We start from the raw sequence: 20683 nt of genomic DNA on the forward strand, positions 1-20683 counted from the left end.
CAATGCATCTCCCCAATATGAAATAGGAGGAATGGATTGAGCCACCATTGATCTAACCATGTGTAACAACATTCTATTCCTCCTCTTAGCAACAACATTTTGTTGTGGAGTCCTTGGAATAGTCTATTGTGTACCAATACCCTTTTCATCACATAAATCTTTAAATTGTTTTGATAGATATTCTCTACCCTAATATGTTCTTTATGTTTTAATCTTTTTATCCAACTGATTCTCAACTAAATTAATGTAGTGTTTAAAGCAATCTAATACTTCTGACTTATGAGAAAGCATATAAACATGACCGTAACGAGTAAAGTCATCTATAAATGTGATGAAATATAAGGCGTCATGCCTTGCTCTAATACTCATAGGACCATAGATGTTAGAATGGATCGATTGTAATGGTATTTCAGCTCTAGTTCCTTTTCCAAATGATTTTCTTATTGTCTTACCAGCTAGGCAATATTCACAAGTTGGCATATCAATTTTAGTGAATTGACCTAGTAGATTTTCTCTAACTAGTCTATTCATTCTTTCTTGTCCAATATGCCCAAGTCTAGCATGTCATATGATCACATTATCCCATGTATTTCTAGAATTAGTCATCAACGAATAATAACTATCATTAGTATTAGACAGTACGCAATTATCAATATCAAGAACCATAAAACCATTCAGAACAAATCCAGGACCATGGTATGTTGTTCCCAAATACAACTCCATTACCGAATCATGAAAATTCAAATTGAAACCTAAACCAAGAAGGACTAACATAGAGACTAAATTTCATCGAATATCTGGAGCATAAAGAACATTATGTAGGAATAGGGTACATCCTCTACGCAACTCCAATTTACACATTCCAATACCCTTAACCTCAACTTTAAAGTTATTTCCTACATAGATTCATCTTGTACCAAAACTAATTCATCGAATCTTTACATATACTCCTTGGTCTCTAGCTATATGGTTAGTGGGAACTAAGTCTAGTTTGACTGAGTGCACTCACGAGTAAAGTGACCTTAGTTGCCATAATTATAGCATTTGAACTTGCTCTTATCCTTCTTAGCACACTTAAACTTCTTGCGTGTCTCGATTTTTTCTTTCTTTGAAGCATCATCAAATCTCTTATTTTTCTTAAAGAATTTTCTATTATGCTTAAAGTTGGAAGTTTTTGCAAAAACTAGATTCAGCTACATGAGCTTGTTCATTAGGCCTAGCCACCATAAGTCGCTTGACTTCCAATTCAAGATGGCAAACTATATCATTAAAGGTCTTGACACTCTTATCATGTGTCATATTCACCACCATATGTTCACAACTCTTTGGTAGAGATTTGATGACCGCCTCAACTTGTTGCTCATTAGTGAAGACATGTTCGAATGTATTAAGCTCTCTTATCATTCTTTTCATCTCCCTAAGATGTTGTTTCATTGTATGGTTTGGTCATATCTTGTAATTTCTAAATTTCATTACAAGTTCTCTTAGTTTTGTAGCTAAAAGTCCACCATACTTTTTCCTTTAGAGCTTGCCACATTTCATCAACAATTTGGTAAACCTCATACTTAATTGGAACCATAACCAGAAAACATTTCTTTCTCTGCTTATTTCTTTTTCAAAGAAAACGAAAACATTCTTCTTCTTTTGAAACAGAGAAAAAACAAAAAAAAAAACAAAAAACAAAAACAAAAGCTAGAAAACAACCTAATGGGGCTTTGATACCAATGATGAATAATAAGGCTTCCCGGTTACCTTCTGAAATGCTCCAAGATCTAGATTGGTTGTTTCACTAGCCAAATTTGTTGCCTCAAGTCATGAATGGAACTACAAATACGAGAATCCTCCGTTTCTCACAGCACAAGACCCTTGACCTTCGTTTCACAGAGAAAACTAGGTATAACTTCAAGAGAGGACCTTTTTGTTTTTTTTTTTTGAAGAATTATATTCTTACTCTTTTATTTCCCGGAGAGAAAAGCCTAAATATCTCTCTCTAGTTTCTCAAGGAGAGAATTCTCATCGAGAGAATTTTCACTTAGAGAGAGAGAGATAATTAAAAAAAACTTTTTTTATTTTATTTTTAATAGTGATAGTTTCTGGGTAGTTTTAAAACTCCTAGAAACTACTCTCCCATTTTTTCATTTATTTGGGTCGGGTTGGGTCAGCCCACTTGGGCACCCAAACCCAACTCCAACAAAAGAGATTTTAGCCGCAAAGCAAATCGAAGCCGAAAGCATATTAACTCAATCAGGTATATATGAGCAGGAAATAAAAAAAGACTATAAAGGAAGTATGTAGGACGAACCCTCTCAAGGAAATAGGGCGAGAGGGCGAAGGGTGGGGCCCACTAAAACAATTCCCCAAGGGATTAAGGATCAAAACTCTGGCGGTGAACATTGCAGCTTATATGCTAACTTTGTTAATTGTTGACAATAAACCTAATATAAGAAGAATAAAGATTTTTTATTACATGAGAGTCATAAGGTATGAGTCTTAGAATCTTCCTTCCATGGCTTGGTAACATAATGGTACAATAACTTGATTTATTACCAAACTAAGACCTTTTGAAAACTCTGGTATAATTGGAGAGGATTTTCAAATCCAAGGTGATTAAGGCTCGATATTTTATAATTAAAGCTAATAGCTAATAATGTTACAAGTATAACTTCAAACAAACTAACCACTAACACTTTCTCATTAAAGTTAGAGGACCCAATTTTCTAATATTATTATTATTACAATTGTCACTATAAATATTCTTTGTTTGTCTAGTGACAATAGTACATCAACTTCAGGGAGAAAAAAATAGAAGAGAGAGAAAAATAGACAGCAAGACATGACTTAGCAGAACTTAATCGGGTCTTCTATTGGGTCCACCTTTCTTTCAAGCATTTCTGATCTCTCTCAAAACAGATGCCAACTTTTGAGGAGTAAGCGGCTTCTCAATAAACTCATCCACACCAGCATCCAAAAACGCTCGTCTCTCCCTTTCATATGAGCAAGCAGTAACGCCCAACATTTTGCTACGAATGCCCATTGCTCGAATTTGCCTAGTGGTCTATCATCAAAGAATAACACATGATCGGGATACTACACAACACACTACACGTATAGCCACACATTGCAAGTTGATAGGCTTACCTCAACCCCGTTCATGATCGGGAGCACCATAGCTATGATAATGAGATCAAAGTTCACCCCAGAGGCTAAGAGATCTATAGCATCTCTCCCACTCCCCACAACCTGGGCTTGAATGCCTTGAGATTCTAAAATTGCTTTTTCCAATACTTGACAAATTATATCGCTATCTACCACAAGAGCAGTAAGCTTTTCATCCGAAATCAAATCACCATTTCCTAGAGATGAGATTCCTTGTTGACATGATTTCTTATTGCTATTGATCCCATTGAGTAGCTTCATCTTACTCCAGATTGATTGTCCTTGGAACCTGATAATCTTACAAAGAAAGAAAAAAAAAAAAAAAATTGTTTAGAAACTAAAAAGGACATGTAAGTATAGAAATCACAATGTCGATACCTACAAAAAAGAACCCTTCAAATTTGATGACTATCTATAAACTTGCAGAGAGGGTTATATAGATGGTGGAGAACCAACATTTTCCTCTCACCTACCATCTCCAGCTATGAAGAGAAAGGTGAATACATGTGAGGAGGATTCCCAAAAGGTGTACATAATCCAAGGCTAGATTTTTTCTTTGAATGGGTGATATTTTAGATTTTCTCATATCTCAACCTTAATTATCACGTAAAATTAAATATATGCATATATTTTGGTGGTAGAAATCTTGATCCAATAAATAAACCATAAGCTATATGTTGTGTAAAGTATGAAGGCACCGTTATCTTTATTAATCTTGGTTTCTACGTCAACTAATATAGAAGATTGGTCAAAGTTGGTAGTTAAAATAAAAAAGGACAACTAGAAATGAAATGGGAAAATAATTGATGAATGTAGGATATGATAGTGAACTCAAATAATGATCAAATGAATCTCTCAATTTTGGTAGTATAGGGATAGCAGAGTTCTTATTTTTAGTTTCAAAATGCTTATGTATGCCACCACATTATGTTGCCTTGAATAGAAAAGAATAAATTCTCAAATCATGTTTTGGCGGATATCCAACTGTGCACACAGCTGAAAATGTCTAATTGAAATAACTTAGAAGCATGTTTGTATTCATATCTCCACAGTAATTTCATTTGAGGGTACATTTTTATTTATGACATCTAAATATTTAACACAAACGTATTTGTAGGTCCCCAAATTTGTCCCAAACCCACATCATTTGCGGGTCCACAATATGCCCTTTGTTTCTTAGGCCATGTTTGATTCCTCAAAAATTTGAGGGAAAATTGTGAAAGAAAGAAAATAAAGAGAAAAAGTGAAAGAAATGAAAGAAATGAAAAAATAAAAAAATAAAATTAAAAATAAATTAAAAAATGACAAATTAAAGAAATAAAAAAAATGCACCTTAACCCGGCCTTGTTGGTTGAAAAGAAAAGGAAAAATCATTTGGGGGAAAAGGGTAAAATTTACCCAAACCAGAAAAATTCACTCTAGTGTATCACGTGTGATAAGCAAATATACCACTTTATTCTCATGTTCAACAAACATTAAAAGACGCTAATACAAGTGAACTAAGATTCCCACAACCATATTTCTCCAAAAACCAGATTTCATTTGTCCCATAGTAGGGATATATTTTTATGAAAATATGATTTCAATATGAGCACAATAGTACAATTTTCACACATTTGTTCCCCACCACAAGCAGTCTCCCTCAAAACCAACCAAATCAGGTAACTAAGATGAACAAAAAGGCAAATTATAAATTTTAACAAACAAAGAAAACCCACCCTTGAAATGCACATCTCACACAATATACAAAATACACAACAATGAATGACCATGACCATGACCAATACCCAAAACCCGCAATTTCCTTCATGGAAACCCCGCTAATCAACATTTGCATCTATTGTGGCACCTGTCCTTGCTTGTGAGATTCGATTAGCATAAATCGTCACCAACCGCAATTGTGTACTGTTAAGCCCCTCCAGGTATGGCAAAAAAGCTTTCCCAAGCATGATATAGATGTCCACTAGACAGAATACAACAGTCTGCCAACAGAGACTCAAAATAAATCAATATACAAAATAAATATAAATGCATGCATAGGTAGAATATCATGTATTTAAGCACAACTTTGTCATTATGATGTCATATCAAGCAAATTGTCAGTCAAAAATAAGCAATATATAGGATAAGAGGCAAAGATCTATCCTTTCGCCCATCATGTACCCCTAACAGTTACGAGCTTTGCTTCTCATGTAGGGCCTTATAAATTCACCCTTGTGTGATGCGTACTATTTTTGGATGTTAATTTTTGACATAAGAAGCCCAAAAGACAAGAGATCAAAGATAGGCAGGGCTCTGATCAGGTACATGGGAGGCCATTGAAAGAACTCCTGTGGACTGAAATATATTTTTAAAGCTAAGAATAGTCGTCAATACGTGCATAACTGTGAGAATGTCCTGAATTTAACTGGGGTAGTATGGTCCAAACATCTGGAATGGTCTCCATTAGAGTGGCTTATAGCTAGTAAAAAAATATGGAGTATCAGATAAATAGAAGCTAAAGTATCATATTCATCTTTTAGGGGAAAAGTATTTAGACATGTCAATCAAGTTATGGATCACTCATTCATTCAACATTTATTTCTGACATTTGACAAATCAATCATGTTGCTTGAACACCAACAGATTTCTCTATAATAAGAGAAGTCCCTATGCTTAACGAATTTTATAGGCATTTTAGCATTTGAGGAGATTGTTTGACCAAGGCTTTATTTTTTCAGTTGGAGGATGCATTATCCTTCCTTGTCCTATATTCTCTAATTAGAAAAAATAAATAAATATATGTATTCCTTTTCAGAACACTGTAATAAAGAAAAATTATGAAATAATGCACTAACTATTTTTTTTATTGCACTAACATGTTAGTTGCTATGGAGATGTAGAAGGTCATGACCCCACATATTTTCAGAAAGAATTCTCTATCCATATAATTAGGGAGGAAAAATATTGATATCAAGATTTATATGTTGGGTCATCTCCAAGAAGCATGTGATTGAAAAAACTTTATCTCTGAGTTGCTAGAAGGTTGGAATCCTGAGAATGATGAATGAACAACCTCATATTCAACAGTGAAAGGAAGATCCGCTTGCATCTCTTGATCAATGTGCACTTTTCTACCACCTATCTCCAGATTCGACAACAGAATCTAAGAAATAAAATAAGAAGTATACAGCCCAAAACCTTTAGCAAAAGTCCACCAAATACACTTAACCAGATATAAATTTAACCCACCAAAGTCACCTCCCTCTCCTAAAATTTCTTTGATTTTATTGCTTTCAAAAGGTAGTATGAGGAACTTTCCCCTGAACTTCTGCCAGTGCAATTACCAGAGCCCAATCTCCTTCCAACTAGAAAATCAATAACTGACCTTGGCATAATCCAAAAAGCCCCCCCAAAAAGATGACAATCAGACACCCACATATAGCAACATTGCAATGAAGAAATAGGTTATCCACCAACTACACCCACATTACATCAGATCCTAACCAAGATTCTTTATGCACTACAATCTCATAAGATGTAGGAAGTTCTCCATATGAACTACTTCCCATACCAAGCATGTTTCCAAGATCTAACAAATCTTGTTAAGAAAGAGAAGACACCAATATCACAAGAAAGATTTACTCCCAATCCCTATATCACCTCTACTCACTCTGGAATTGACTCTTTTAAACAACATTAATTTTAAGCTCTTAAAAGTGAAAAGGAACACCACCCCTAAGAGAACAGGAGAACAGCATCTTGTGCAAGTTGCAATTTTCATCTCTTCAAAGAAACATATAACATCACAAAACAGAACTGCATCATCCAGAGCACATGAGAGCTTCCCTCCTTTTCTCTACTCCAATCCACCGCAAACCCCTTAACTAATCTTCCAAAAAGCACTCTACTTATTAGTCTAATAAATTAAGGCAGAGTTAGATATTAAGAGATGACTGTTCACATGAAACTGAAGCATTTATAAATACTTGTATCATTGTATCATATGATACCCTAAAGTTCTCTACCTTAGTGAAAGAAGATCAATACGAGGGTATCCTCTAGATTCAAATTTATAAATACCAACAAAAGGTGGGCAAATAGACAGCTTGAAGTGGTACCCAAGAACCTAATTGGAGAGTTTTAAGTCTGTAAAATGTTGATGAAGAAGAGTCCCTTTACCAATACTCTAATTATCATGCAATTCCCATTGAAAAAAACAAAAATCCATGCATAAATGCTGAGAAAGGGATCTATTGAAAAATTCACAATTTAGATATACCTTAGCCCAAATGGTGTCTAAAGGGGGAAGGAACTTGTCATTCCTCATTTGCAAGTTAGTTACATACTACAGAATGCTTACCATTTTTAGCATATATATTTAGTGACTACACACTCTCTCTTATGAAGAAATTCAGCTTACAAGGTTAAAATTCAGTAAAGATACACTTTCCCAGTGGGTTAGGTTGTGTTATTTGGAGCAGTAGAACTCTTGGATTTAAAAAGGACTACCATTCATATTAAAAAGGAAAAAATGTGAATTTTATAAATATAAAGTGGATTACAGTGGTCTTTTTTAAGCTTTTCACCTGATAGATCACATCTTCATACTGCTAAAATGGGAAATATAAAATCTAGATTAAAAAGAATTAATTATTACCTTACGAACATCTGCACTCTGATTCCCAAATGCATCAAAAAGAGCAGGCAAAAAGGAAGGCAATTGTGCCATGACTTCCTCTTGTGAGAGCCGGCCAACAAGCTGAAAATAAAAACAGAGAGGCTAAACAATAAAATCATCCATAAAAATAACACATGCTACTGTAGTCTTAAAATGAATCTGCGAGGTAATATATTTGTCTATTTATTTATCATTGAGGTTAGACAGCTAGAGAAAATTCCTGCAAGACTATAAGAAAGAATCCTACCTAAGGTTGTCTTTCAAGTCAGACATTTATAGCTTATTACAACCCAACTATTCATTACATTTTCCTTTTTGGCCAATACAAATAAGTTGTTTGAATAAAAGAGAATTGCCAACTAATTAAGCTACGGACATCCCCCTCCCTGCAAGGAGAAATTTTTTTCCCCTTGGGTTTACACAATCAATTGCACTTCAATTAACCTTTCTTTCTTTTTTTTTATAAAGAAACCCAATAGATCTTTTCTATTAATTAAAAAGATCAAGAAGGACAAGACATTCTTCCACAATGTACAAATTTAGAGCAAGACAAGAGAATGGATTCCCTTCACATGAACCCATATAGCTGAACAAACAGGAGAGACTACAAAAAGTGAACCAGCATTTGAAACAAACATTAGATAGAGCACTTCAGTTGGTGTTATAGCCTATACAAGGAATAAAATACATGGAAGTGACAAAAAACATGTATACTTGAGCCATAAAAAATAACCTTGCCTATTTCATTTCTTTTTCTCTTTCCCCCCACTTCCCCTCCTTTCCAATTTTGTCTTTCTATTTTATTCTTGCTTTTGTCCAATCACTGAATTTAGAAAAGAATGTGCGAGAAGTTGGAGGCTGTCTCTCTCCCATTATCTTTTCATTTTCAAATAAAAGGCAAGAAAGGAAGAAAAGAATTGAGTCTAGAATCTGATTGAACCTAAAATACAAATACTTGATATTATGACTAGTTTATATATGAACTAAAGTTGTATCTAATTTGACTTACTATAGTGAATTTAGAGGAGGATGCTAATAGAAGTCCTTCTATTTTGCCAATGGCCATGAATCGAATAAATAAAGAAAATGGATTAAATCAACGAAAAGAGAGAAGAATTCATGAATGGTTGGAACAAAGAAATGGGAAAGAACTAAATGGATTCACAAAGACTTCATGTATAGAAACTAAAAAAGAAATATTAAAAATGTTCTGATGATTCAAAAATATTATTACTTCAATTCATAGTTCTTTCAACTGGATTGGCCAAGGTGTTGGCCAATAGAATTAAAAAGGTGATGGGGAAAGTGATTTCAGAGTCTCAAAATGTCTTTGTGGAGGGTAGACAGATTTTGGATGCAGTGCTGATTGCAAACGAGGCTGTGGACTCAAGGTTGAAAGACAATGTGGGAGGGGTGTTATGCAAGTTGGATATAGAGAAGGCTTATGACCGTGTTAGCTGGAGCTTTTTGTTGACTGTTCTTAAAGAGATGGGTTTTGGAGAGAGATGGATAAAGTGGATAGATTGGTGCATCTCCACAGTGAAATTCTCTGTGTTAGTTAATGGTTCTCCATCCAGTTTTTTTCAAAGCACGAGGGGGTTAAGACAAGGAGATCCCCTCTCCCCTTATTTGTTTGTGATCGCCATGGAGGTTTTCAGTAGTATGATGAGAAGGGCTATTAATGGGGGCTACTTATCTGGGTGGAAGGTGAGTGGTGGGAGGGGTGAGGGGATGCAAATCTCGCATTTGTTGTTCGCGGACGATACGTTGGTTTTTTGTGAGGAGTCTTCAGATCAGATGACTTATCTAAGTTGACTTCTCATGTGGTTTGAGGCATATTCGGGTTTAAGGATTAACTTAGAGAAGAGTGAGATGATCCTAGTGGGAAGGGTGCTTAATATAGAGGGTTTGGCCTTGGAGTTGGGGTGTAAAGTGGGTGGGATTCCTTCTTGCTATTTGGGAATGCCTTTAGGGGCAGCTTTCAATTTTTTGGCGGTGTGGGATGAGGTTGAAGAGCGGTTTCGTAGAAGGCTTGCTCTGTGGAAGAGGCAGTACATATCTAAAGGGGGGAGACTCACCCTAATCAGAAGCACTTTGTCCAGTATGCCTATTTATTTGATGTCTCTCTTCTATTTGCCTAGAAAAGTGAGGTTGAGATTGGAGAAAATTCAGAGGGATTTTCTGTGGGATAGGGGAGCTCTAGCCCAAAAACCTCACCTTGTAAGATGGAACTTGGTGTGCTTCGAGAAAAGAAAAGGTGGGCTAGGGGTGAGAAATTTAGCTTTGATGAATAGTGCCCTTTTGTGTAAGTGGAATTGGAGGTTTGCTAATGAGAGAGAGGCGTTGTGGAGGCGTGTAATTAGCCTCAAGTATGGCGAAGAGGAGGGGGGCTGGTGTACTCGGGATGTGATGGGGAGAAACGGAGTTGGGCTTTGGAAAGCAATTAGGAAGAAGTGGGGGCTGTTAGATGGCAGGGTAGCTTACCATATGGGTAATGGGCAAAGAGTCAAATTTTGGAAAGACAAGTGGTGTGGAGATAGGCCACTTTGTGAGTCTTTTCCCTCTCTTTTCTCCATGTCCATGTCGAAGAATGCTTGGGTTTTGGAGGTTTGGAATCCCGTTGGTGATGGGGATGGTTGAACTCCCCTTTTTGCAAGGGCGTTTAATGATTGGGAGATTGATTTAGTGGAGCGGTTGTTGCAGAAGATCCATGCTTTCAAGGTTCAAAGAGAGGAGGAAGATAGAGTGATCTGGACAGCTTCAAATGATGGGGCTTTCTCAGTTAGGTCCCTTTATTCTATGATGGAGCCGGGGGGCTCTTCTATGTTCCCTAGCGAAAGAATTTGGAGGGCAAGAGTGCCTCCAAAGGTAGCTTTCTTTGCTTGGGAGGCTTCTTCGGGTAAAGTTTTAATGCAGGAGCAACTTCAAAGGAGGGGTTTCTCTTTGGCAAATAGGTGCTTTCTTTGTCTATCTGAAGAAGAAACAATGGATCATCTCCTACTGCATTGTGTCAAGACGTGGGTCCTGTGGAACCTTCTTTTCTCCCTTTTTGGTATATCTTGGACTCTTTCGTGTACTGTGAAGACAACCCTTCTTGGGTGGAATGGAGGGTTTGTGGGGAAAAGGCGCAAGAAGGCTTGGCAAATGGCGCCTTTATGTATTTTTTGGTTAATATGGAAGGAGAGAAATAGGCTAGCGTTTGGGGATGAGGATCTCTCGCTTCAAAGGTTGAAATATTCTTTTGTATGTAATCTTTGGTCGTGGGTCAAGGGTTCCTTAGCAGAGAGTCATTCTTCTCTTGTAAGTTTTGTAGACTGGATAGGCTCCTAGTTAGGGAAGGTGGTGTGTATACTCCCTGTATACTTAAAGGGCACCTCGTTTAATATACTTCTTTTTACTTATCAAAAAAAAAAAATCAAGTCATAATTCATTGATTGATTGTCTCATTATTCATTTCTTTATTTTAGTGCAAGGAACTTATCATGACTCCACAGATTTCTACAAATGGGAGAGAGAGAGAGAGAGAAAGAGCATGATAATATGCACACCCGACTTTGGATTTACCATCATGAGCTGCCATTTAAATGATAAGGAAGCACTCATTGTGACAAAAGGCAGCAGGAACAGTACAGTGAATCTACTTCATACTCTGCTGCTGGAAGAGGATTTAATGCCTCCAATTAAGGAATTCATGGTGCAACAGACACAGAAAAATGACAACAGGACATTTTTGTCTTCTCTGTTTCTTCTTCGTTAAAAGGAAAAAAAAATAAAAAATAAAAAATGAAGGACAAGAAGTCATCAGGTATAACCTCCAGGCCAATAGGTGCAGCCTTTGCAAAGAAAGTGAGGAGTCGGCTGACCACATTTTGATTCATTGTGACAAGACAAGAATGCCTTGGACTCTACTGTTAACTTCTTTCAGACTGGTTTGGGTGTTCCCGGATTCAGTGAGAAATCTTCTTCTACAATGGAAAGTTAAGGGGCTGAGGAAGAAGAAAAGAGTGATATCGGGATTGGCTCCGATTTGTCTTTTTTGATGTATTTGGGGAAAACGAAATCAAAGAACTTTCCAAGAGGAAGAGATGTCTGACCCAAGTCTGAGGAACCTCTTTACCCATTCACTTTTAGAGTGGTCTTAGCCAGTTTTGGGGTTAGACAATCCCTCTCTTTTTGAATTTTTGGGTGTCCTTAATGGAGACTAGCCTCCCTTTTGTAGGTTTTGTAGGTTCTGTTTCTTTTTTCTGCAGCCTGGTTGGGCTTTGTTTGTATACTGCCTGTATACATAGGGTACACCCCCTGTTTTTAGGCCTTTTTTTTTCCATTCTGCCTTTGTCTATCAAAAAATCAGGTATAACCTCCAGGTCACAATTGGTTCACAGGTATCTTAACCAGCAAATGGGGCATCTTATTATTTTAATTTCCTTGGATATGAGATGCCCTCAAATTTGGGAACTCTCATACTCATGGAGGACTTGGTATTTTTTTATTCCTTCCTACGAAATGAAGATAAAGGGAATGTAGAAAATTTCATTTTATTTCTTTCTTCACTTATAACAAGATCTAATTTTATAAAAATTAGTTGACAGGTTATTATGTCAATTAATTCTGAAGATGGTAAAAAGGTATAATGGAAATAAATTTCAATTCCCAACTTTATTATATTTTCTGGACTTTATTTCCAGAAATATGATTTTCATCCTTAAGTTTAGATGCTAGCAAACCAAAGCACCCTAAAGTCAATTGTAGCAGATATCACTCAAGCGAGCTGAACGCTCAAGGTACTCATTCTATGACAACACTCAACTTTAAACCCTGTTTTCCAAGTTAATCAACAATGTGGTCCTTCATCCACAGCTCACAAAACCTTTACTCAAATGTTGTGCTTGAGAGCAAAAGATTATCTCAAAGTACTGTCATAAAGCATTATAATTGTCTCATGGTTATATATTCACATATGCAGCAAGAGGACAATAGTTAATTTCAACATGACACGGCCAGATATGATTCAAACCGCAAAGGTGTGGAATATCTACCATAAAAATAGTATTATAAGATGCCTAAAACCAGTATCTGTGATACAATGTATAGATGCTCAAAAAGAAGTACCTTTGTCAAACAATTTATGCAAGTAACCAGAGTTTTCTCATCTTCAGTCACCAATAGTGGGATAATAACCTGCAACATCAGCAAATAAGAATATTAAAAAAGATTTAACACACTAGGGAATCATTGCCAAACACTCTTCAATTTGTGGCTTATTTATTTCCCCAAAAGAAGACCCTTAAGGCACAGAAAGTGTTGGCATTTTAGAATTTTAGTTTAAAATTTTAGCCACGTACACTTAAACATCTGAATGGATCATACTGAGACAACACAATAGTCAAGCAATGTTCTGCTTCATTTGAAACCTGAATAGGAAATAGAATACCATGAGACATGGAAAAGAAAACAATAAAATAAATGGAGAGCTTGTTCAACAAATGGAGGTTACCTTTGGAACAATGTCCTTAGCAACATGAAGCAATTTTTCAATTACGATCTCAACTGAATCTTCCATGGAGCCTTTCTGGAAATGCAAACAGAAAAAAAATAAAAATGGTAGGGCACATTTGAAGAGAATAAGAAAGGTAATGGAGGAAAGCAATTAGGGGAATAATATTTGGTAACTTGAGATGAAATACGCAGTGTAAATGGACCACAAGGTGCACCATAAATAAATGCAACAAACCTGATTTTTTAGCATTTCAACTATCAATGAAAGAGCAAGCTCCCGGATTGAAGAATCAGAATCATCCAAAATCTCAAGTATGGCTGTCAAAATCTGATTGAAGTACTGCATAAATACCACTTAGCTATCATTAAAAAGGAAAAACTAAATAAAAATTGAAACATCACATAATATTTTTTTAACTTAATAATAAATATCATGGTTCTTAATAAACTATACCAAATGAACATCTTTTGAAAATAACTACACAACAATTTAATAGCATGCAAATTAAGGGACATTCAATAATATGCATTAAATTAGACAAGTACAAGATAATCAAGCTTTGAAAAGAAAAAGGTTCAACCAGTAAAATGAGAAAAATATTGCCCACTGAGCATGCACATCTGCTTATACACATCTTAGAGTGAAAGCATAGGGAAGAAGATCAAGTACAATAACATTTCAGGAAAATGAAAAGATCAAAAAGTATTTTTAATAAATAAAAAGTAGCATCTACAAGTTGCACTCAATTCATAGTTTTAAACGGCTCAAGGCGCACCAAGGCACAAAGTAGTCCTGGAGCCTGAGGCGCAAGGTGCACCTAAGGCGCGGGCTTTAGTGAAGTGAGGCGCACCTTAATTTACATATATTTTTCCTCTATTTTTCTCCTATTTTTCCTACATTTTTCCTCCTCTTCTTCGTCTTCTTCACTTCTCCACTACACGGCTGAGGCTAGGGCAAATTTTGGGAGAGTTGTTGGGTTGAAAACAACCAGAAAAGGGGGCTGGAAGGGAAAACAGGGCCAAAACAGCGTCGTTTTGGCCTGTTTTTTATTTTAAAGGAACAAGCTCCAAAACGGCGTCGTTTTGGCCTGTTCTTTTCAAAATAAAAAGGGCCAAAACGATGTCGTTTTGACCCTTTTTAAAGATGTCCAAAATGACATCATTTTGGTCCCAAAAAATAAAAAAAGAAGTTAGGGCTTCTCTCTGCCCTCTGCAACCCGACGCCGGAGAAGAAGAGAAGGAGAAGAAGAAGAAGAAGGAGGAGGTAGGGGATCGAGGTGCACCTGTGGACCGCGTCGCGCCTTGCGCACCTAAGCGGCGCCTTCGTGAAGGGGCGTCGCCTGCCCTCAGGCGAGGCGCTGGAGGGTGGCGTCGCGCCACCCGGAGCCTAGGCGCGCCTTTCACAACTATGACTCAATTCACTTGCAAGCAGAAGGAATAGTATATATCATAATTATCATACTTCAATCAGGTTATCTACTGATAGATTAGGACATCTGGAGCTAAATACTGTTAGTATCGCTGAAGCATCTGAAGAGAGTAAATAACTTACTCATGGTAATAGCAAGCCATACTAGCGGCTGCCAAAGAATATATGCATGTTAACTTGCATTGATTGGTGCATTCATCAAGCATCAATCATAAACCATTGAAATATTCCTGAAGTGATTCTTCCAGAAGAAGGATAATGTAGAAATTTCATAACACAAAGAAAATCATCCACAGATTTTTAAGTGCTTCAAGCAAGATTCTAAAGAACTCAAAGAATCATGCAGCAGTGAATGAACTTGGTTGCACTCAAGTAAGAAAGTGTGATCTGAGTACTAGGCACATGCACACACACAGAAGAGAGAAGGGGGGAGCCTAAAAATAAATATAGCTAAGTTCCTGTGGCAGCAGACCTATAATCAACCCCCAAAAATGTTCTTACAGTTTGAAAGGAGAAAAGCATCACCAGAGAATGAATGAACTCCAACCAAAACATATTAGAATCTATAATTTTCTTCAATCCGATTCCCCTCACAGAGAAGAACAAACATAGAAACTGACATACCTTGGTCCAAATGGCTTGATCATCAGCCACAGAAGCTTCAATTAATTGCTGAAGGGCACCACGCTTGCTTGCTGTAGGTTTTTCATCATTTCCATTGCAAATCTACAGAGAAAGGGATGGAAACCTCATGCTTATGATGCCATCTCAAAATTTTCTTATTATCACATTAAAAAGACCGAGAAGTCAATAACTTTATGTTATCCTGAAAGATACTGAAAATTTATGTCGAAAATTTTTCAATTTCACATGGCCATACCAAATGAAGAATTTGAGGGATGCTGGGTCCTGTTTCTGTAGCAGAGTTGATCTTCACTGCTTTTGAATGATTATGGTCCAACTCAGGTTGAGCTTCATTATCTTGGCCAAAGCCTTCTGTGATCCCCGTGTGACCTGAGCTCATCAAACCATTAATGTCCGGGCGCGGAGTAGAAGTCTCAAAATTTACACTACTGTCCACATTGTCCAGCCGGCTGGACCAGGATCCTATGTTTTCACCCATGGAATTGACCATGTAAGTCAAATCCTTGGTTTTGGAACTAAGACCCTCAGTGTTAGAATTAGTCTCCAGATTCTGATACATGTGCTCTTGAGCTTCATCAGAAGTTGCTTGGCCAACACAATCTGTAATCAGGGTTGATTCTTGTGCTGAACTCCATTTCCTGCCACCATCACTGTCAATGGAGCCAGCAGAATATCTTCCCAAGAAATGATTTTTCTTTGATGCTCCAATGTATCCTTCTTCAGAAGATGTTCCAACAACATCAGATGGGTCATAAGAAGATTTAGGACGCTGGCGTTCTTTCTTGCTCTGCAAAAAATTCATTAGGTCCACTTCTATACGAGGAGTGTACTGCTTAAGGGCTCGTCTCAGGGAATTTTGTTCTTCAACTGATAAACTAAGAATAAAGTTAAGGACAGCTATTGAATCAAAGTGTGAGTAAACTGAGATAATGCACGTAATAGCAGCTTCCTTCAGTTTTGTATTTTTATCATGGGCTAAGGGGGTTAATTTAGCAAGCCATAACTTTAGGATGCCACTATTACCGGAGCCTTCAGAATTTAATGCATGCTTGTTGAATGAACTAATAGAAAACTCGATGACAGCCAATTTTGCCTTTGGTGATCGCTGCTCATCTAGTGAACGAAGCAAAGCAGGTAGAAGAGAATCTATGCCATAAGTTTTGCTGACGATTTCCAAAGTTGTTGAGCAAGGTTGCCTAACTAACTCTTTTGGATCAATTAACCGTGAGAAAACATGTGGCAATATCCTCTCCATATAACTTTCAAAGGGTTTTCGGCAAGATGGAATAATATCTGCAAGTGTTGAAAGTGCTGCCTGTGCAACTTTATGGTGGGGATCATCCAAGTGCTGGAAAAACAACTTCATTACTTTCTCAAAACTCTGCATAATTTCTTGAACACCTTTTGGGCCTTGATGCAACAATGACCGGAGATAATTAAAGGCAGCAACCCTAGCAGACCAGTCAGAACTTGGACTGAGTCCCTCGCCAAGAGCATCATTAAGAGATGTTGGACCATCTTCATAGCTTGACATGTCTCCAAGTGAAAACTGATTATCATCAAAACTCCTCCTCCTTCCTGCAGACATCCGACCAGCAACATTCTTTCTTAGAAGGGGCCTCTGGAAATTGGGAATGTAACTATTATCCCTAAAATTCACATCCTTGTAGGGCGTGTCAGAGTATTGCCTATCACTTTGTTGGTTCATATATCGCCTAGCCTCTCTGATTTCACTGTTGTCTTCAAGGGAACCTCTTTCTTGTAGTCTTTCAGAAACTCTCTTAGCTGAGTATGATGAAAAAGCTGACAGTGGCTCACTTGTCATGTTACTTCGATATGACAATTTTCCCGGATCCTTGGAAGCTTGAATTTGAGTGATGATGTCAGATAAAGCCATGCCACCATTGCGATTACTCCCTTTAACAAAACTAGAAGCATTTGATTCTACCATCGAAGTGTTTGTAAGTTGATTTGATGCTGGAACAGCAAGAGGAAATGGAGGATCACGAGATGATGGAGGGTCAACTCCTGCGCTAGGGGCAATAAGAGAAAAACTTAGCCGTTCATAAATTGTTCAAACATTAAAGACAGCTTCGTTTTGACCATTGGTCAATCAGATAGTGATTCAACAGTAAACCATTGAATAGCTTCATAGATTGACAGTCAAATCAATATTATGATCAAAGATAATAATCTAATTGACAAAACCATTCAATACCTAGATCCAAACTAGATGATCGGAGACTTGAATTATGCTTGTCGGATAATTCCAAACCTCTAAGCATGCTTTCAATGGCAGTAACTTTCTGCTTGCTTGCTTGGAGCACACTTTCAAGACTTCGTTCTGTACCTTTTCCAACAGATTTGGCTTGTGAGAGAAGCAATCCAGAGGAGATAGATGTCCCGGAGGGTAAACTACTACTTCTATCCATGGCTACAATAGCAGAAGTTCCATATCCAGGTAGATGAGGAGCAGATGTCTGAGGAGTAAATGATATTTGTGAACTTTTCTCACGTAGTGAAGGAGAAGCATGCCGTCTATGCATACCCCCATCTTCTTCATTTATTATCTGTGTAAAAAATGACTGCATTAATATCTATGTATTAATAGATAAAATCAGGTAAAGAAGTTCTTTGGAGAGAAAAGGACGATATACCCTTTGAATAACAGGATCAAAGCACACAAATAAGCGCCGGGAACGCTCTGGCCAAGTTTTTGCAAACATTCTGTAGCACATCCTGGCAGTTAGTCTTACCTGTTGAGTTTCAGTTTGATAAGTTCATATGATGAACCTTTAAGGACATTACCAGTCACAGGATATCATCATGGAATAAATGTTGAAAAACATATTCAATATCAGATATTAATTCATATGTTTGTATATGTTATTAACCTTTAAAATATATACCAACGACTAATGAAAGTTCTTGTCAACAAATGGAGCAATATAATATGAAGTATTAGCTTATTCATTAGCTTCAACAAATGAAAAGGATATAAAAAACACAGCAAGAAAATTGTCATGATTAGTCAATTCATTTTATTATGTCAAAGGGCTTGAATAGGGATGCGGGAGGTTCCAGGTCCAACTCCCATGAAAGGAATATAATTCTTGCCTATCAGGAAAATTATGGGTGGTAAAATGAATAATATCATGTGTGAAAAATTAATGCTGTCAACAGGTTCCTAGGTATCCACAGTGCTTTTAAAGTTAGAATTATTAGGAACAAACCTAAACAATCATGGTAGAAAATCCATTGTCAATCCATTACACACATCTAAACCCACTTGTACTGTACAATCACATGTATGACAATTAACCACGAAAGAAAATGAAACAAAAACAGATTATGAATTTAGTAGAGGGGAAAAAAGGAAATCAGAGATTGACTATCCACTGCAACAGACCATCCCAACACTCAAAAACAATATCCACTGCAGCTTTATTCAGTTTTGGAGCAAAGTTACAATGTTTGAGGTGGAATTGATGGCTAGTGCCTCCCTACCATCTTCCAGAATTAATTGTGCGAGATGGCTCAATTCAGTTGTGATGCAAAGTTAAACTTTTTTCTCAAAACAAAAACATCAGTTAGTATTTCTTCCAACACATGGAGTTTTGAGGTCTATTCTAATGCTCTAATCATCACACACAGCTTAAGCTGTCTCTAACTATTAATGGGTCCAAGTATTAGTTTATGGTTTTGAAAGGTTGAAGAGGAGTCAGTCTCTCTTTCTCACTCAGTTCATGAAGCATGAATCACTGCACGTCTTTCTGTTTTTTTCTTCTTTTTTTTCCTCTTCTGTTTTTGATAAGAAATTATACTTGTATTAGATTATGCAAATGTAAGAATTTGTACACAAGAAAATTCTTCAAAAAGGAAAAGTACCAGAGTACAAAGAGAAAAAGACGTAAGTCCAGGGTAGAAACCATTTGGTGCTCTTTTACCTACTAAAGAACCTCAACAAAATCCTACGAAAAAATTCAGAGGGATTTTCTTTGGGGAGGGGGAAGTACGGAAAGAAAAATCCATCTAATCAATTGGGAGGTGGTGTGCACCCAAAAGGAGAGTGGGGGTCTAGGCATTCGGAGAATTGATCTCTTGAATAAGGCCCTGTTGGGGAAATGGATTTGGCGGTTTGCCTTTGAGGAAGATATCTTCTGGAGGAAGGTGATTGGGGTGAAGTATGGCCAGTTGGGTTTTGGGTGGAGAACTAAGGAGGCCCGCGGAACGTTTGGGGTGGGGGTTTGGAGGGATATTCTGAAGGAGTCGTCTTGGTGTTGGGAGAATATAGAATTCAAAGTGGGCAAGGGGACTAAGGTAAGGTTCTGGACTGACCTGTGGTGCGGAAATGAGGCGTTGTCCCAAGCTTTTCCCCAGTTGTTTGCTTTGGCGGTCCATAGGTATGCATCGGTAAATGAGATGTGGGACTCGAGCCTCGGTCAAGGAGGTTGGAACATAAGACTCTCTAGAAACTCTAATGATTGGGAGTTGGACGCCTTGGGAGAGCTGTTGCATATGTTGAGGGATTTGAGGACCTCTATTGAAGAGGACGCAGTGATATGGAAAGGAGAGGGACACGGCCGCTTTCGGATTAGAGATGCCTACAAGTTGTTGACAGGGTCTAATGCCATTACCTTCCCGAAAAAGAGCATTTGGGTGGACAAGGTCCCAACCAAAGTTGCTTTTTTTGCTTGGGAGGCTTCTTGGGAGAAGGTCCTAACTTTGGATAATCTTCAAAGACGGGGCTGGCAGCTTCCAAACCGGTGTTTTTTGTGTGGTTGTGAAGAGGAAACTGTAAATCATATTCTTTTACACTGTACAGTTGTAAAGGCTCTTTGGGAGATTGTCTTGGCCTTGTTTGGGGCTAATTGGGTGTTCCTAGAGAAAGTCAAAGAGATGTTAGAAAGTTGGAGGGCCCTTTTGTGGGGAAAAGGAGGAAAAGGATTTGGACTTCCATTCCCTTGTGTATTTTTTGGACGGTTTGGAAGGAGAGAAATAGATTAGCCTTTAGGGGGGGCTCTCTAGCTATTTAGAAGCTAAAGAATTCGTTTGTTTGTAATTTGTGGAGTTGGGCTAGGGTGTATATGGGAGAGGAGTCCTCTTCGCTTTTAGGTTTTTTGGAATGGCTTGCCACTCCCTAAGGGATGGTGAGTGTTGTTTTTGCTTTTGCGTAGGCTACTATGTATACTTCCTGTATGCTTTGTGGCTTTTTGCCTAATTTTATATATATGCGCTTATCTAAAAACAAAATCCTACTTAAATTAGTTGCTCAAGCAGAAATTCCCCACTACTTA

General features: G+C 37.4%; 2 protein-coding genes across 3 annotated transcripts in view; both read right to left on the reverse strand.

Moving 5' to 3' along the window:
* Positions 1-2663: 2663 nt before the first annotated feature.
* LOC117918966 (two-component response regulator 24-like) lies at positions 2664-4412 on the reverse strand. Its single transcript, XM_034835963.1, has 2 exons — positions 3139-4412; positions 2664-3055 (listed from the first exon to the last, which is right to left on the reverse strand). Exons 1-2 carry the CDS (start codon positions 3415-3417, stop codon positions 2882-2884), a joined length of 453 nt encoding a protein of 150 aa, XP_034691854.1. The 5' UTR covers positions 3418-4412; the 3' UTR covers positions 2664-2881.
* Positions 4413-4675: 263 nt separating this feature from the next.
* The window catches only part of LOC117918559 (CLIP-associated protein), a 45625-nt gene continuing 29617 nt past the window's right edge, over positions 4676-20683 (reverse strand). For both annotated transcript variants that reach the window (XM_034835298.1, XM_034835297.1), the window contains exons 12-21: positions 18044-18142; positions 17605-17956; positions 15622-17414; positions 15366-15467; positions 13548-13652; positions 13311-13385; positions 13159-13227; positions 12926-12994; positions 7796-7897; positions 4676-5138 (exon numbers count right to left, since the gene is read on the reverse strand). In XM_034835298.1, coding sequence (XP_034691189.1) covers positions 4977-5138; positions 7796-7897; positions 12926-12994; positions 13159-13227; positions 13311-13385; positions 13548-13652; positions 15366-15467; positions 15622-17414; positions 17605-17956; positions 18044-18142 — 2928 coding nt within the window. In that variant the 3' untranslated portion in view covers positions 4676-4976. The remainder of the gene's footprint in view (positions 5139-7795; positions 7898-12925; positions 12995-13158; positions 13228-13310; positions 13386-13547; positions 13653-15365; positions 15468-15621; positions 17415-17604; positions 17957-18043; positions 18143-20683) is intronic.

This window comes from Vitis riparia, chromosome 7, assembly GCF_004353265.1.
Source record: "Vitis riparia cultivar Riparia Gloire de Montpellier isolate 1030 chromosome 7, EGFV_Vit.rip_1.0, whole genome shotgun sequence".
NCBI classification, from domain to species: domain Eukaryota; kingdom Viridiplantae; phylum Streptophyta; class Magnoliopsida; order Vitales; family Vitaceae; genus Vitis; species Vitis riparia.

Coding starts and splice junctions, on each gene's coding strand:
- LOC117918966 (XM_034835963.1), bottom strand. CDS start 3,417: ATGAAGCTACTCAATGGGATCAATAGCAATAAGAAATCATGTCAACAA. Junction 3,056..3,138: donor CGATCATGAACGGGGTTGAG/GTAAGCCTATCA, acceptor CTTTGATGATAG/ACCACTAGGCAAATTCGAGC.